At 36.5% G+C, this 19,066-nt stretch overlaps 1 protein-coding gene across 3 annotated transcripts in view; it reads left to right on the plus strand.

Moving 5' to 3' along the window:
- Suco (SUN domain containing ossification factor) overlaps nucleotides 1–8,803 on the plus strand; it is a 60,658-nt gene extending 51,855 nt beyond the window's left edge. For all 3 annotated transcript variants that reach the window (XM_041662509.1, XM_041662508.1, XM_041662507.1), the window contains 2 exons: nucleotides 5,183–5,238; nucleotides 6,844–8,803. In XM_041662509.1, the coding sequence (XP_041518443.1) occupies nucleotides 5,183–5,238; nucleotides 6,844–7,287 (500 nt within the window). In that variant the 3' untranslated portion in view covers nucleotides 7,288–8,803. The remainder of the gene's footprint in view (nucleotides 1–5,182; nucleotides 5,239–6,843) is intronic.
- Nucleotides 8,804–19,066: the final 10,263 nt, after the last annotated feature.

Here is a 19,066-nt window from a genome sequence, read left to right on the forward strand (position 1 = left end):
AATATGCTTTGTTCCTGATAACAGAATTGCTTCTGTTTTAAACAGTGATGTAATCTTGACGTATCCTTGCTTCTAAAGAAAGTTGAGGACATTAGGCAGGAAGGAACTGACTTTAGTCCTGTTTCTGTTATTCATTTCTTTATTTTTCTTCAGTTAAAACTCTTGGGGCATTTATTTAGTCTGCCTTGAATTTTCCCATTTTATACGTATTTTCACTTCTTAGCTTAGAAGGAAGGAACCAATGTCAAATTGGTTTTTTTTAAGCAACAACATAAATGTATCATTTTAACCATGTTTTAAGTATGAAATCCAGTAATAAGTTCACATTTTTGTGAAACCGATCTTCAGAATATTTTTATCTTAGAAATCTGAACATTGTGTCTGTTGTCTATAAATAACTCAGTGTCCCCTCTACCTGACCTAAATACTGTTGTAGTTTATGTTCCTTTTCATTTAAATACTTAAATACTCCATATTCATGGTGCTGTCTTGGTTTTTCTGCACATGGTTTATTTTATATAGCATACCTTCAGGGTACATCCATGTTGTAGTATGTAATAAGATCTCCTTTTTAAAGCTGAATAATTTTTTTCAGTTTATTTATTTATTTATTTATTTATTTATTAAAGATTTCTGTCTCTTCCCCGCCACCGCCTCCCATTTCCCTCCCCCACCCCCAATCAAGTCCTCGTCCCTCGTCAGCCCAAAGAGCAAAAAAAAAAAAAAAATTATTATGATTTTGTTCATAGTCTATACTAAAGTATTCTTACTTTTACTTCATTTGTTATATTTTGAATAACAAGAAAAATACTAGAAAGCTTAAAAAAAATAAAGCTGAATAATTGTCCGCTTTTTGTATATACCACGTTTTCTTTCCATTTTTTTCCCCGTTTCATTAGTGTATACACTCATGAATGCATACATGTGAAGGGCAGAGGACAACTTTGAGAGTCAGTTCTCTCCTCTGCCATGGACTTGTGGATCCTAGAAATCAAGATCAGGTTGTCAGCCTTGGTTCGGGTGCCTTTCTTTACCCAGTAAGCCATCTCATCAGCCTTTTGTCTTCTGATGAGGATTACTGTAGCTTTCTGATTTTGTTGTTTTAAGTAGTGCTCCTTGCTATGAGCATGCCTGTACAAATACCGCTTTGACAATCCTACTGTCAGTTTGTCTGGATATATAACTGCAATGGGATAGATAGCTAGATCATGTGACAGTATTTTTCATTTCTTTTTGGGTAATCTCCATACTTTCCATCGTTACTGTACTCTACCCAAGCAATACTGTTCCATTGTTTCCATATTCTCATACATGTTATTTTTTTTGGTTTTTTCTAATAGTAGCTTTCTAATATATATGGGATATATTACTGTTCTTTGATTAGCATTTCTCTAATTCATTATATGTGCATATATATACACACACACATAAACACAAACACTTGTATATAAATGTAAGTGTCATATATTATTTAAAAATATTTTCTCCCTTTCTGCACATAGCTTTTATCCTATCCATTTTGTTTTTATTGTCAGTGTCCTAACCAGGAAATCTTTATGAAGACCTGAACCCTAAAACTTTTATGTTTTTTTTTCCCTTAGGTTTATAGGCTTAGGTCTTTATTCCACTTGGTGTTGATTTTTGTGTATGACATAATGGTCCTTTTCCCTCTGCTCAATTTGCTGACTAAATTACCCATTTGTCACTGACAGTAGTCTAAGAACCTTCTCAAAAATCACTAGACTATATGCCTCCATACTGTGATGCCCTGTTGTTAAATGTGTATGCACTTATGACCAGTATGTCTTTTTGGAATCATTATGTAATTTTTATTTCAAGGTCAAAAGTCTGCTTTGTCTCAAATGAATGTAGCTGCTCGTTATTTTGTATTTAAATTGTATTTTTTAGTGGTAATAGTTGGATCTCATTACCCGATTGACTGGCAATCTCTGTTAATCAGTTTATTTAGACCATTGATTTTAAAGATGGTTTTGACTTAGTTAGAACATTACCATATTATTGTTTTCCATTTAAGTTTGTTTGTGTTTTTGTCCTCTATATTATTTCTACTCTTTTTGGTTATAATTGAGCATTGTGCCTGATTCTTTTTGTTAGCAGATCCAGCATAATTCTTCATAGAGTTACTTTAATGATTGCTTGTTTACAGTATACATTTACAACTAACCCACCTCCACTTTTCAAATAAAGCCATACCCTTTCACAGGTATGGTGATAGCACCAAAGTAATACTAAATCCTGCCTCCTATCACTTGCATTATTATCATTCGTTCCATTTATACATATACATACTTACACACACAAAATCATATTGGTATTAATTTTAACATAATTATCTGTTAACCAGGTAATGATGAGAAAAAATGAGTTTTTCTTATTATTTCATTCTAAACTATTACTATTTCTTGCAAAGCAGGTCTGTAGGTTCCTTCAATTTTGCTTATGAAGGTCTGTTTTTTCTCTTGTGAAGAATGCATAAGCAAGATAAGAACCACATCTGATTTTTTTCCTCAAAAAAACAGAATTTCATTGTTTCACATCTTAATGTTTCAGGTGTTGCTTCCCTTCCTTCCTTCCTTTCTTTCTTTCTTTCTTTCTTTCTTTCTTATCTTCTTAATAAGCTTCTCTTTCATCCTGTTGAGATATGCCATAGTTAGAGACCATAGGCTTCCTTTTTAATTAGTAGAGTTACATGGGTATGCAATTTTCTTTGTAAGAGTAGTTTAGGGTGTTTAACTTAAGTTGTGGTGATGAATTTTTCTGGTACTGTTAAATCACAATTCCAAGAATGTGACCATTTTCTAAGTATGCATTAGCACACATTTAGAACATTAGGTGTTGTGGTGGCTTAGTGTACTCTCCATCATCATCATTGTAAGGAGGCTTTTTCTTAGGATGCAGTGGATATTTAGTTCCCTATTATAACACTTAGGTTGAAAATTGTTCATAGTCATTGTTCTTTATAGGTCATTTCAGAAAGGTACAAGTATTTCCTGTCGAAAGGAACATTTCTACCTCTTTCTGAACCAATATAATGATCTTATTTATTAACAAGCAAGTCCCTGTTTATTATGCTCAGTTTTGTTTTACATTAGTTCTAGTTTTTCTGCTTAATTCTAACTCATGACATTAAATTTCGTATTGTTTATCGAAATTTGCCTGCGTATTTCATTTCATTTGTCATTAGATCTCAAACGCTCTGAAATACCTTTTCCTTTTTTTTAAAGACTGGATGTTTCTATGTAGTTCTGGCTATAAGGTCTGCCTGCTACCACACCCCTTAAACTACTATTTTAATTTTTCTTTAATCCTATGTTAGATTTGTTGAGCTCTTTAGATCTCTACATAGATATTTTTTGAGTAATGGAAAATTATCAGCTTTGGTTTTTCCCCCTACATAATTACTTATTCCTCAGTGTCTTAAGTCCCCAATTTCATTAATGTTTTAATCCATCCCTCTGTATTCTTTTTATTTTGTAAATTTTGTCATTTTTATTTTTAAGATTTATTTTACAATGAAGTATGTGTGGCTGTATGACTGCAAATGCAGTGCCCTTGGAGGCCAGTTGATCCCCAGAGTGTGAGCTTCTGACATGGGTACTTAACCAAACTCAGTCCTCTACAAGAGTAGTACATGCTCATAATCCAGCCCCTTTTTGCTTCCTTATGATACATTTTTCATGATTATTTTTTTTCCTAATCCATTTTCTAAGTTACACAGTCTACAGCTATATCTAATCTGTTACTTAATTCATCCATTGAGTTTTAAATTTTATTTACCACATTGTCTATTCCAAGAAATCTTTGTGTTTTGTTAAAAAGCCTTGTTTGAGTTTCTTGGTGTGTGTGTATGTGTTTCTTGAGATACTTTCCAGCTTTTTAATATTTAGATACATTTAAGTACAGTGTCTTTATAGCCCACATTTGAAATCAGGCACATTTACGGTGGTATGGGCTTTAGATGATACTAGTCTGTGGTCATCCTGGTATCCTAAATATTTGCAAATCTTCATTTATTTGTGTTTATAGGCCCTTGCTTACAGTGTACTATGTCTTTGTGTGCCTGTTCATTTTTGTGCGCTTTTCCACTTTGAAAATTATTTGTAGGTCTAATCTAAGAATTAGGTTGTGGTGTCCTTGGCAGGTATTCAGTGGTGTTAGCTTTGTTTTTTTTTTCCTTTTCCCACCACATTTGTTTACAATGTGGAAGTCAGTCTAACAACAGGATTCCTAGAGGAAGGCATTGTGATGTTTTTAAAAAGTAACTGGAGATGAATGGCTTGATAGGGATGGCTATTTAGAGGAATATTTGTATGCTTTGATGTTTTTAATGGCTTTTTTAAGAGTCTTTGAGGAATAATGATAATGCAAGTTGTCACTGATTGGATCATGTTATTAATATGTTTCAAGTATGTGTAACTTAATGATAAATTTGCTGTTTACTAAATTAGTCTGTGTCAGACTGTGAATTGTTGAATAGGGCTAAAGTTCCATAGCTCTGATGAGAGGTTTGTTGTAGGGAGGGATAAGAGTGTCCCGAGTAACAGAATTGTTTAAACAAAGAGATAAATCATCTAATGTACTCATCATGTCAGAATGTTTTTTCAGGAGTATGTGGTCACATATACTACATGTTCAAACTGTTACTGTATTTTAGAGTTAATAATTTTAATCAGAACTATAAAAGGTTAGAAAAAAGCATTCCCGAATTTCTCTTTATATTCTTCTAATTGGCATCTATATGTGATTCCAAATGCTTGACGTATATCATTAATGCATCTTTCTGACTCCATCTTTTAGGAATTACCTGTAGGCTTTGTATTGGCTTGCCCAGTAATGCTGTTGTTTTCATCATGTGGGGAATGGATCTCGTTCAAGAAAGGGACCCTTCCTGTATCAATTGATGACTGTTAATTTGGAATATAAAATGGAAAATTCTTGAATGTTGGTTGTCTTCAGGGTTGATAACCAGCCTTCAAATAACTGACCAAATTCAGAGCCCACCTTGCCCATTCTGGCTTACTAATTTTCAACCTAGAAATATGGTTATCCTGTCCTGATACCTGTCATCCATTTCATTAATAAAATAATCACTCATGTTGTTTTGGGTGTTTAGTCATAGCATAATACACTTTTCATTTTACACCCCCTTTCTTACTTACAGTAGACCCAAATGATTTGTACATCGTAGAACCCCTCAAGTTCTCTCCAGAGAAAAAGGTAATACTTGTTTTCTTTTGAAGTCTTTTGTAAGCTGTGTGTTAGTAAATAAAAGACAGATACTGAAAATGTTAATATTTATTCCTTGGCATAATGTTTATTTTACTTTTAATTTTTCCTTTTTAGTTGTTTTGGGCAATTTTGTTGTTTTTACATTTATTTAAGGTGTGAAGGCCAGATGATGATAACTTGGAGAAGTCAGTTCTCCACCCTGTGAGTTATCAGCAACCAGTGACTTTACCTGCTAAGCCATCTTGCTGACCCTGCTTTTTTTTTTTGTTTTTTGTTTTTTGTTTTTTTTTTTTTTTTGAGACAAGTTCTCACTCACACTGTATTTTCTTGGACTATAATATGTAGCCCTGGCTGGCACCCATCTCACTGCAGTCCTCCTGCCTCTATCCCTCCTGCAAGGGCTGAATAATTGATGTGAGTGAGACATCATACTCAACCATAATGTTAATTTTCTTTCTTTTTTTTCCCTTGGTTTTGTTTGTTTAAGATAAAGTTTTATGTATCACAGGATGGCCTCAAACTTGCTACGTGCCTGAGAATGACTGATTCTCTGTCTGCACCTTTGAGTTCCTATGCTAAGTTACAGACATGCATCACCATATTTTATGCAGTATTCGGGATCAAACCTGGAGTTTCATTCCTATTGTACAAGCACTTTACTAACCGAATTGTCTTCTCAGTTCCCATACATTCGTTTTCAGGTATAAATAATATCTAGAGAGGTCATCAAACTGTAGCCTATTTTCTACATTATAGGAGTCAATAAGTATTTTCTCATTTTTAAAAGATTACAAAGTAAAAATCAAGAATACATTTATGAGACGTTTAAGAGGCCTGTGATGCCTAAATTATTATTATCCAACCATTTAGAGAAGAAAAGTGCTGATCCTTAGGTGAAAGTCATTATTTACTGAGCTTCTGATGCATGCCAGGCACAGTGCAAGCACTGTTCTGTAATCCTCTCAACAGCCCGTTGGTGCTGACAACCCCATCTTAAAAGTTTGAGACTGGTTTACTTGGATGTCTCATTAGATAGTAGGCAATCTTTACGGTCTTGAGATTTTTCCACCTTGGCTATAAAGCCTGATTTTCTTTTTAACCTCTCAAATTACATAACATTTGATTAGCAATAATTGACTGTAGATAATAGAATTTTTAATTAGTGCGAAGTAGGTTACAGTTTGATTCTGGCTTTGATACTCTGTTTTGTAACTTAGGCAGGGAGCCACATCTCTAAAGCTTGATTTTTTTTTCATGTAGGAGCCAAAAACAAATTATCAAGGTTAACATATAAAATATACAAGGGAGTAACTTGTGTACCATCTGACACATAGAGGTATTCAGATGTCAGTTGTCTCTAAGTCTGTATGCATGAGTGACTATAAGCTGTTGGAACTTTGAATTGAAGTAGCATTTACAAACTGGGATGTCAGTGATTCCATCTGTTCACAACAGAAGAGTGGTGTGTGTGTGTGTGTGTGTGTGTGTGTAAAACACTGCTTTACTTCTCATAGGCAGTAGTACTTTCCTCTTTTATATCTCATATCTAATAAGAAGGAGTAATTTCTGTGCTTTCTTTTATTTCTGTTATAGAAGAAACGTTGCAAGTACAAAATGGAAAAAATTGAGACGATAAAGCCTGCAGATCCATTGCACTCTATAGCCAATGGAGACATAAAAGGAAGAAAGCCCTTTACGAACCAGAGAGATTTTTCTAATATGGGAGAAGTTTATCACTCTTCTTACAAGGGCCCTCCATCTGAGGGAAGCTCAGAAACTTCATCACAGTCAGAAGAGTCCTATTTTTGTGGCATTTCAGCTTGTACAAGTCTGTGCAATGGACAGACCCAAAAGACAAAAACTGAGAAGAGGGCTTTAAAACGAAGGCGGTCTAAAGTCCAAGACCAAGGAAAATTAATAAAAGCTCTTATACAGACTAAGTCGGGATCATTGCCGAGCCTGCATGACATAATCAAAGGAAACAAGGAGATCACCGTAGGAGCATTTGGTGTTACTGCAGTCTCGGGACATATCTAAAAGGAACTGGACATTTGTACTGAAGACTTTTTTTGTTCTTTGGAGAACAACCTGTGGTATTTGAAGGGTTTAGGGGAGGGGTAAAATATTGGGGAAAGTATTAAAAAATTATGGTTTTTTGCCTTTTTAGAAAGGAAACAGGATTGTGTCAATCTTGGCTGATGAACTACATACAGTTTTACAAGACTGATCTCTCCTTATAAAGATGATAGACATTTTATAAAGATGTTTTTTCACAGATAATTACTGGGACAAAAGTTAATTTGGAAGCCCAGTTCTTTGGGTGGGATAGGAATGAAAGCCTAAACCTCTTCCTTCAGCTTGGTTCCTATTTCTTGCACCTTCCCATATTTATGTGCCTTTGTCTATTTATAATGCCACTGGAAGAGGAGGGAGGATTTTTTTTTGTCATTTGATTTGTTTTGTAACTTTATTAGGTTTTTGAAGCTGCAAACACTACAAGGCTTTAAGGTGGTCCGTGCCTGAAGCTCAGCAGTGTGGGTCATTTGCATAAAGATCCTAAAGACTTGCCAACTTAGAGTTGCTCAGCAGTCTCACTGGAAATAAACACCTTCTGAAATTTTCTTAAATCCTTTTCCATAAAAGGTGATGATTCATCCTTGCTTTCATTGAATTTAGTTGAATTGGGTTATTTGTTTTCCTGAGTTATTAACTCAGTGAAATGGTAAAATATTTTCTTGGAAATGACAGATACCAGAAAACAAATTTATTATAAATTCACCTTTCAACACACTTAACTACTTGATGATTTTTTTACATTGCATTCTGAATGTTCACTGCAAACACTAATCCTCCAGATGTTCACATCACCAAGACCAGGTTTCCCATGGCCCAGTCACTGCCATTGTACATAGTCACAGAAGCAGCCAGTGAGTGTGTCAGGCCTTACTCAGTTAAATTGGTTAAGTCTAACAAGATTATGATTCCTTGATGTTTGCTTTTGTTGGCTACAATGTGCAGATATATATGTGTGAGGTGTCAACGTCTGTCTCTGTTGGTCCCTTTTTCCCTTAAGAAATTGGCAGTGTCTGAGTAAATTGGTTTCTTGATGTGTGATTGTACAGAGATGAATGAAAGTGAAATGTGTTTCTGAGAGAATTGACCATTTTGTGTTGTAAAATTAAGTTATAACTTATTGAGCACTTTCGTTAATAATTGTTTTTAAATTTGTCTAGTACCTTTCTTGGTATTGTTTGTAATGTGATTTATTTAAAGCCTTTTTTTGTTTAAGTTGCTGCTTTAGGTTAACAGTATGTTTTAGGAGATGAACTCCCCTCCCCCTTCCCCGCTTCCCGTCTGCACAATTAGCTATTCAAAGCAACAGGACCTGAAGGTACAGCAGGTCCTTGAAAAGAAATCCAGATGAGAGCCAAGCTACAGTGGTAAGTCACACTGTTGTGTGTTGTGAAGAGGGTTTTAAATATGTAACTACAAAGCTGTAGTACCACTAGAAACTGTGAATTTCCAAATAAATCTGAACACTCGTCTTTATTAATTATTGACTCTTCTGTCCTTTAAAAGGTTGCACACATTTATCACTCATAGATTTAAGCTGGTCTTTGTTTTCGTTTGCCATCTTTCAGGCTCACATTTCAGGCAACCATAATGTACACTTTCACTTAAACATTATATTCCCTAATAATCATAGTTCACCTTTTCAAACACTAAAATTATGGTTCTAATAATAAGATGCATTATCTACCCAGAGAATTAAAATTTTAGTCTGCATTTTCTTTCTCTTTCAGAGTATTACTACACATAAGAGGGAAAACAACCATAACCCAAGTCTTTAATAAGTGGAGATTATTGCCAGCAGCAGATTTGTGTCTGGTAAAAAGCAGCAATCAAAATCCAAGGGTTGTAAAATCCTAACATCTTAAATTACTGCTCGATTTTTGAAGTATTTGTAGCACTTTTGGATTTTAAATTTTGGAACTGAGGATGCCTACCCAGCATATATAATTAACAGAATCTAAAAATCTTCAAAATTAGAGACATATCTCCTGAGTGGTTTAGACAAGACATACTCAAACCCTTACGTAAATCTAAAAGATTTTCAACATTCCCTAGTAACCAACCTTATTTTATTTGTGGTGCTAAGTAAGGTATTAAACCCAAATGAAATTTACTGAACTCAAGCAGTCAGTTCTTTGGGTTCTTAAATATCTGTTGAGGGTTTTTTGTGCATATGATTTGAGGAATTATATAGTTTTTACAAAGCTTGTGCAGAGGTACAACATTTTCTCCCTCGTGCTGTCTCACCTACCTCTCCCCCCAGCACATCTTCTCCCCAGCAGCGTCCAACTCCCAGTGCCTACCTTGTGTCAATCATATGCACACAGGAGCAGGCATAAGACAGATGTAAACCTGTATTTGTTTACCTAGTCTAATCATCCAGTTTAAACCCACAGTAAATAATATAACTTAGAAATAGTTCTTTTTAAACTATATTTTATAAAATAGATATTAAGACCCTGACATGCTTTTATTCTACTGTAATCTGAGAAATTTTGAAACTATGGAAAAGTGCCATAACCCATATTTACCAGTTGTTGTTTTCCGTTTTTTTTTTGTTTATATATGTATGTCTGTGCATGTATATATATATATATATATATATATATATATATATATATATATATACACACACATATATGGACATAGATGCAGTGTATATTATGGGTATATGGTATGTGTGTATATTTAAGACGTTTGGTAGATGTGCTGGGACATATTGGTACATCATAACCCTTCATGTTGGATAACTTCGTGTTTTTTCTAGAATAAAGATATTCACCTTACATGACTGTATTATTCAGGATTCTCTAGAGTAACAGAATTTATCAGATGAGTTTTTATATTTAAAAAGGAATTTCTTAGAATGATTGACAGGTTGTGGTCCAGCTAATCCAACAATAGTTGCCTATGAACAGAAGAAGTTCAAGAATACAATAGTTCTTCAGTCCATGAAGCTGAATGTCTCAGCTTGTTTTCAGTATATGCTGGAATCCTGAAGAGGATTCTCTAATGCCAGTGAAGGAATGGACTTGTTAGCAAGGCAAACAAAAACAAAAAAAGGCAAAGCAAAAGATTCCTTATATTCCAGAAGAAGGCATGACCCAGGTTAGAGGTGAGTCTTCCTACCTCCAAAGATTTAAGATATGTCTGCCCACTTCATAGCAAGTAGAGTTCTCTCACAGGTATGCTCCTCCATTTTTAGGTTTTAGTTAATTCCAGATGTAGTCAAGTTGACAAGCAAGAATAGCCATCACAAGTCAATCCTTTGACAGTTTGGCATACAATCATATATCCTTGTGATTAATTTCCAAATGAAAACAATAACAAGGTCATAATTACACCTAAATTGATATAACTATTCCACATATCATTGCATACGAATTATATATTTAACCAAGTCATAGTTAAACCTAACATGATATAACTGTCCTTTATATAACCACAAATGCATTATAAATTTAAACTAGGTGTCAATGTCCATTGAGGGAATGTATTTTAGTATATAAAATATAACAATTGATATTCTTGTAATTGACATTACATCACATGATAAGGAAAGAAAACACAAGTATCTGTACCAATGCATTCTTAATATACCAGAAACACTCAATTATAATCCTTGTTTCTGCAACTGATCATGTGGGCTTAGCTGATATTTATAACTACCTTCCTCTACTACTTGGGTTTATACAGTTTATACCATATTTCTCTAGCTTTCATGGTACCTGTGAATGTAATTTCATAGTAGCTACAGCTAGGCACGGCTTCGTGTGACCAGTGTGGTGTGGCTCATGTAGCAGATGGGTTCTTTGCAAAGAAAAATTCTGCTTAGAATTCTGTTTTGATCGTTCCCTTAGAGCAGTGGTGTAGTGATGTTTCATTTGTATTTTAATAAACAAAGCTTGCCTGGAGATCAGAAAAGTAAAGCAGCCAAGCCACTAGAGAGCTCTTACCTCTATAAAATCTTCAGACTGAAGAGAGAGAGTTTCTGTCTTACCCCGCCTTATATTCCTCTCTAGTGCTAGGATTAAAGGCGTGCACCACCACTGCCTGGCCTCTGTGGCTAACTAGTGTGGCTGCTGGGATATAGGACACCACCACAGCCAAATCCGAGCACAAGCTGATGCCCTCAGTCGGTGATGTCTGCCCTCCAGTTGTCTGTGAAAGCCTTCCTGTCCTTTTCACTTCACTCTCCACTTGGGAAAACTTCTCACTCTTCATCCTTTAGCAGAAAAGACTAGTTGTGCCACACAGTGGTTCTCGGCCTTCCTAATGCTGTGATCCTTTAGTACAATTTCTTTATGTTGTGGTGACCCTGACCATGAAATTATTTTCGTTGCTACTTCATAACTAATTTTGCTACTGTTACGAATTTAATATAAATATCTGTGTTTTCCCAGGGTCTTAGGTGACTCCTGTGAAGGGGTCTGTTGATCTCTTCATGGTGCCATGACCCACAAGTTGAGAACCACTGTCTTAGAGGATCTGTCAGGTTTAGTTTTGATTTTAAGATTTATTTTCATGTGTGTGTGTGTGTGTGTGTGTGTGTGTGTGTGTGTGTGTGTGTAGGAGAGAGTATGCAGAGGCCAGAAGAGGCATTTGGATCATCTGGTGCTGGAATTGCAGGTAATTGTGAGCCATGCAGTGTGTGAACTAAGGACCAATTCTTGGTCCTTTTGAGCTGTGAGTGCTCTTAATTGCTGAACCATCTCTCCAGCCTCTGCCTGATCCAGAATTCATTCTCCCGTGTTCACTGTTTTAATGGCTGATGTGTAATTATATAACTCTAAAATGTTTGTGGTAGTCTATATCCAAACGAATATATTTATATTAAGAATTACTTTGTCAAATTCTCAAGACTTTCTTTCAAACTTTTGTTTTAATTAAAATATAAAAATCAATATGTAGAGAAATGTTTATTTCAAAATGTTTGTCTTTTTGAAGCTATGTAATTATCAGGATTGCTGTAATATGCAATTCTCATATTATTGTTGCCTTTATGAATGAGGTGCTTTAAATATATTTTCCAATAATTTTTTGATAATATGAAAAAAGACAAGTGTTATTTAAACATTGTATTACTTTACTGGATTAGGTTTTTTTCTTCTGTTGATTCTTTTCCATGTAGTCTACCCACATCACATTTCCCTCATTTCTATACCCTTACCTATTTTCCTTTGGCTTTTGCTTCACATTTTCTGGGACTTGATAAACAATGCTTAGCAATAGGAATGCTGGTAGGCATCATTTTCCTATGTATAAATTAGAAATTTTACAGTGGTTTGTAATTAGTATTAGTGGTTAGTTTCAGATACACGCTCTGATACTTGGGTGCAGTGGCTCACGATAGAATAGTAATGCCTAAGTAGGCTTATGGAGGAAAACCACTGGGTTTGAGGTGAGCCTGGACTACAGAGAGAGACCCTGCCAAAAAGCAAAACAACAACAAAAATTACTTTATTATTTTGTTGAAAATTCTTTCTTAGTTTGGAATACATGGTAGATTTTATTAAAAATGTTTTGAGCATCAAGCAAGTTAGCACTTTTCCCGTGATCTCTCTTGTGAAATGAATTATTTACTGAGAAGTTATCCAGTACCAAGTCATCCTTCATATTAGTTAGAGAAATCAACTTGGATTTTGAATCTGCTATTGTACATTGGCTCTGTATTAGTTGACTAGGGTAAACTATATTTTTATAACAAATTAAATCTGAAACCTCAATGAATTAACACATGAAATCTGTTTGTCATTTATGTAATGTCTGATAGAGCCTGGTGGCCTTTCTCTGTTGTCTTAAGACTTCAGAACACCCAGTCTCAAAAACTTGGGCAAAAATGGAAGAGTGGGCACAGGGACAGCACACCTGTTTGAGAACCTCAAATGTGGAAGGAAATGTTGTTTATATTCATATTTCAGTGCTGAAGCCAGTGACATTGCCCCAAATTAAGCAAACCTAGGAGATCTCCTGTTTCTCTGTCCCAATATGTTTTGCAGTAATTTTGAATAGTATAAGGGAAAGGCAGAGGTTTGATTTAATCATTTTAAACAATTTGCTGAATTCTGTTCCATGGGCGGCAGTGTGGTAAGTAGGCTTTGAAGCATTTCCAGTCATCCCTCTTCTGATTTCTGTGGAAAGCTTTGATGCTGGTACCCATGCCACAGTCTGCTCAGGTGCTGCTCTGGTCATATTTTCCCAGTTAAAGTTTGCGCTGCATCTTCACTATGTTCTTTCCTTGCTTTTTTCTCCATAGGTTATTAGACACTTCCCTTATCCCCACCTTTTAAGAGAAAAAGGGCACATTCAGAACTGGTTCTTGTGCCTGTTTACATTCTGTTTGGTGTAATAGGAGAACTACGCATTGGTTTCCCAGCTGCCCAAACCCAAATAATCACACAGAAACTATAAAAATTGAACACTGTTATTTCTCACTAGCTTTTATATCTTAACCCATTTCTATTTATGTATCACTTGAGGTTGTGGCCTACTGGTAAGATTCTGGCGTCTTTCTCTTTTGGCAGCTACAGGGTGTCTCCCTGACTCGACCTTCTTTCTCCCTGCATTCGGTTTAGTTCCGTGCTATCCCTGTCCCTCTCCCTCCCCACCTAGCTCTATTTGGCCTGCCATAGGCTAGAGCAACTTCTTTATTAACCAAGCATATGGAGGGGAATCACACATCAGTTTGGCATTTCACTTTACCTTTTAGGATATGTTTATCTTAAGATTATGACTCAGGTTATCTCCCAAGCCCTTACCCTTTAGCTGGTATTATGGCCTAGTGTTTTCCTTTGAACTAGTAATTATTTAATGCCTATACTGATTATTCTGAACTAGTGGAATATATAATTGTTTTTAATTCCATTATTCAGGAATTACTGTGGGCTTGCTTTCTCTTTTTATCTATATTAGTTTTAGGGGCTATATTTTTGAGAACGCAGTATCATGTACTTCATGGCCACTATCTCCTGGGACATGCTCTGTCTAATGGATGTAGTAATAAATTTGGAAATCTCAAAAAGTAGCCTGTTTGACAAAGATGAACATCCTACCTTCTGATTAGTAGTCTGTCTGAGCCCTGGGGCATATAATGCATGAGTTATAAGGTGCATTTTAGTCTATATCTTTTTTTTACATACGCCTGTTTCTTGATTCACCTTATCTCTCCTCCCCTCACATGTATGGTGGGTCTTCACACATCAAATAATCAAATCAGGAAATGAGGAGCCTGGTGGTGGAGGTACACGCCTTTAATTTCAGCCCTCAGGAATCAGAGTCAGGCAGAATCTCTGTGAGTTTGAGGCCCAGTTGGTCTACAAAGTAAGTAAGTTCCAGGATAGCCAGAGCTATTATGCAGAGAAACCCTGCATCGAGAAATAAAATTCAATTAAGAAAAAAATAAAGAAATGAGGAATCAGGGAAATCCCCAGTGGCTCTCCTTTTAGTTCCAGCCAAATATAACCAGCACAACTGTCTCTAGCCTTTCTCTGCTCCTTCAGGCAGCCCAATGGAGAGAGCCCAGCTCAACCCCTATATAACCCCAAATATAACCAGCACAACTGTCTGTAGCCTTTCTCTGCTCCTTCAGGCAGCCCAATGGAGAGAGCCCAGCTCAACCTACCAGAAAGTCCTTGTGTGGGATTGGTGTTTCGTCTCCAGAAAATGTTCATTCTTGGCACACAAACTCTGGGAATGCTGCCCAACACAGCAGCGAACCCTGCATTCATAGTATGGGGGTAGTTAGCAGCAAGCCTTTAAACTTTCTAGTGTTCTGGGTAGTATTAAGATTTTAGCTTGTACTGCTGAGTTCCTCACAGGGACAAGGACAGTGTCACTGTAAGTACAGTTCTTGGCATGAGGCCAGCAAAGCTTTCCCCATAACGTTTTGTAGACAGAGCCAGTAAGACTTAGACTCAGAAATACACTAACTTTATACCCAGAAGCTACTGAAAATGTTACCTCATTTTCTATTTGTCTTGTTTCCTCGTTGGCTGGCTAGCCTTTGCCTGACTCTGCCTTCTTTCTCCCTGCATTCAGTTTAGTTTTCCTGCCTAACATACTCTGCCCTGCCATAGGCCAAAGCAACTTCTTTATTAACCAATAGTGATAAAACATATTCATAGCATACAGAGGGGAATCCCAGCCTAGCATGATAGCTCAGCTCTGTAATCCTAGCAAATGATCATGAGTTTGAGGCAAACTTAGGCTGTATGGTGAGACCTTGTCTCAAAAAAGAAAACAGAAGAGTTTCAGAGTCTGGGGATGCAGTTCAGTGGTAAGCCTCATCCAAGAGGTGTGAACCCTGAGATCCATCCCAGCACTGAAAAAAAACATTCTTTAAAATGATATTTTTCAATAGTGTTTAGAAGAAAAGAGCATAATTTTCTTTGAATTGGTTGTGGGCAACAAGAAATTTACTGAGATGATTGCTTTGCACACACATGAACATTGATTTAGTGTAGTGGATTAGAATTATGAAAATGTTCCTTAAAACATTCAATTTATGGGGAAAACATGTTCAAGAATATGTCTAATATTTACTTGTGACAAGTCCATTGAAAGAAACATTTTTGTTCAATGAGGTAAAACATTTCTGAGCATAATGTGCCCATCCATGTCTGATTTCCCACCAAAATCCCTGAACACTAGTGGCCTGTGTCACATGTGCTCCACCTCAGCTTCAGTAGACGTGGTTCGCTTGTCTCTGTTCTGGAGTAACTAGACTGAACAAGCTGAAACACACAGTTGTACTGCCCATGCAGACTGGCTCTCAACAGTGTTGTCTCCATAGTTGAAGTTATAGAAGATAAATAAAGCTAGGTGTTTTGAGTGCTCAATTTCTTCCCTATGAGATGTTAATTTAAAGGTATCTCTTGCCATTTACTTAAAATTTAGTGGATCTCTGTATGTTACCAGGAGTGGAGCTGGTGCTCGCTCTCATATGGTAACTCTTTTAAACTGATTCATACACTATTTTCACTAAGAAATGAATAATTCTATGTTTGAAAAGTCCTGTGGGTCTGCATCAACATTTTATTAATGTTTATGGAAGAGGCACTAGTATAATTAAAAGGTCACGCATTATGCTGAATGTGAAGAAATGAATTCTCTTCAGCATTGTCACCGAGGGGTATGATCACTTTATCCACTTCTCTAAGACCAATACAGACACACACACACTTCCACAGGTAATTAAGTGTGATAATGTTCCTCAAGTTTGTAATCTGACTTCAGCACAATTTTATAGGTCTCAGGGCTCTTTCTCTATGGAGTATAATAACAGCCAATATTAGCCATCTTTTATTGTTTGGCCCATATCCAAACATTTCTTCTGTAGGTCAGCTTAATCTTCACCATCCAGTAATTAAGCTGTAAGAGCTGAAAGAGCTCTGTGAGGATCCAGAAGGTTCAGGCTGTGCTGGATAATATATTACTCCATGGTGGAGCCACAGAAAAGAAACCAAAGCTTAATTGTTCCCCAGTCTTGGTCTGGGCCTGATCCTCTCCCCCAGGAGAATTTCTCAGGCAAGTCCTTAAAGACATATATGCTTATGCATGTGATATATGACTTTGGAGGAAAAAAATGTGTAGCTTTCAAATGAGAAATATGTGCACATTTAGAGAAAAAAGTTCTAACCCCTGTCTCTGCGAACATGCCTGTGTTCTGTTTAGTTGTATGTGTCATGACAGTTTGCTTATATGTCAGTATACTTTTCCTGGTTACTGCAGTGAGGTGGAAACCCAGAACAATATGAAGATTAGTATAATTCAGTCAAATTCCTGACTCCTAGTTAAAATGTGATTGAAATTCCTTCATTTGCATTTAAGAGGCTTCATCAAGACCAGTGAAGATACTTTAGGGTGGCAGAGTGGTTTTAAGTGTCTGTTATATGCTCCAGACAGTCTTTTTTTTAAAAAAAAAAAATTATTTTTTTTATTATGTATACAATATTCTGTCTGTGTGTATGCCTGCAGGCCAGAAGAGGGCACCAAACCTCATTACAGATGGTTGTGAGCCACCATGTGGTTGCTGGGAATTGAACTCAGGACCTTTGGAAGAGCAGGCAATGTTCTTAACTTCTGAGCCATCTCTTCAGCCCTCCAGACAGTCTTTCACTTTAGGAATTTCATAGTCTGGAGAGGAGGCTAGATAAAAATAATGTGAGCAAATACCCATTAATATATTTATATTAATATAAATGTTCAACAAGCCCTATAATTGAAAATTAGAGGAACAAGGATAATAATTCTCCATGGGAACAAGGATCTTTGCATAAAAATTTCTCTTAGTTGAGTCTTGAAGGATGGAGTATATGAGCAATAAACTCAGCACTGATAGACATTGCCAGAAGAGGGTAGGTGTTGAGAGTGGGCATTTGGAATATGCCATGCAGAAGGAGTTCAAGGAACCCCTGCCCTAGTTAGCTTCTACTCTCAACTTTACAAAAGCTAGAGTCCTCTGAGGGATTCTCAGTTAAGGGATTGCCCACATCAGATGGGTCTATAAGCCATGCTGTGGGCATTATCTTGACGTGATTGGTATAGGATTCAGGACATTTGGTGGCACCGTTCCCAGTAGGCTGACCTTGACTAAATATTTGAAAACTAGCTGAGCATGAGTGATTGAGGGAGCCAGAGAGCAAGTCTGTGTAAAGCTGTGGATAAGGAAGTCATGATTTTTTTAGATATTAGAGTCATTAAAAATAAGCCAAGTAGTTTTCATTTGGACAATAGGAAAGGTACCTTGAAGGTTTTGATGTGGTGAGACTTCACAAACTTAAGGGTCCTGTAAATTCATTTAAAACACTATGCTTTTAGAAGGGACTGCTAGTGTGGTCTGCTCACAAAAGGCCACTTAGGAAAGCATTTCTTTGTGTTTAGCCGTCCTCACTCACAAGTCACTGTAACTACTGTCCAAGGGATTCCTGGATACTGCGTGAGCTGGCAGCAGATTGGTGTCATCTGTGCTGGTTTTGCAGGCATAAACATGCATGAGTTATGGGATCCTGGAGACTTCTACTTAGGTTTCAGAGAAAGGCCTGGGAGGCACAACAGTCTAGCAGGTTAGGGACACCCTGAGAAGGCAGATCCAAAGATGCAGTGGAGTTTCTGGGATGTTGATGTGAGGAAATGGAGACGAGTGTCTGCTGAGGAAAGCTTAGGCAGCGAGTCAAGCACTGCTTACCAAGAGCGGTGGCATGGGCTGCAGATGGCAATGCCACAGCAGAGAGGCTTTCCGCACCCTTCAGAGCTCACATCCTGTCAACATCTGTCCCAATGCTGAATATGGAGCTGTGGATTTAATGTTTCCCGCTGAGTTCTGATCTTTCCTTGCTGTTCTGTTCATCCCTCTAGAGATGAAGATCTGTACTTTGAGCCTTTGAACATTGCCAATAAAAAATGTTCTTTTGGAAACTCTAAGGACTCATAGCTAAAAGTCTTCCTTTAATCTCAGAAACTTTTAAAAAGTATTTATTTTTTTAAAAATATACCTTTACTTTCTAAAATTAAAATACAATCATATTTTCCCCTTCTCTTTTCTCCAAACCCTTCCATATACCTCACTCATCACTCCCTTGCAAATTTATGGTATCGTTTTCTTTGTTGTTGTTACATATATGTATAAATACAAACTGTTGAGTCTGTTTAATGTTGCTTATATGTAGATGGTGTAAGGACTGACCAGTTGTGGGCCCTGTGAGACTTCCCCCTGTGGTGATAACAGCCATATTGTTGAGGTATA

Source organism: Microtus oregoni, unplaced genomic scaffold (genome assembly GCF_018167655.1).
Source record: "Microtus oregoni isolate MIOR12 unplaced genomic scaffold, Mior012 000013F_ref0000133, whole genome shotgun sequence".
Taxonomy (NCBI): Eukaryota; Metazoa; Chordata; class Mammalia; order Rodentia; family Cricetidae; genus Microtus; species Microtus oregoni.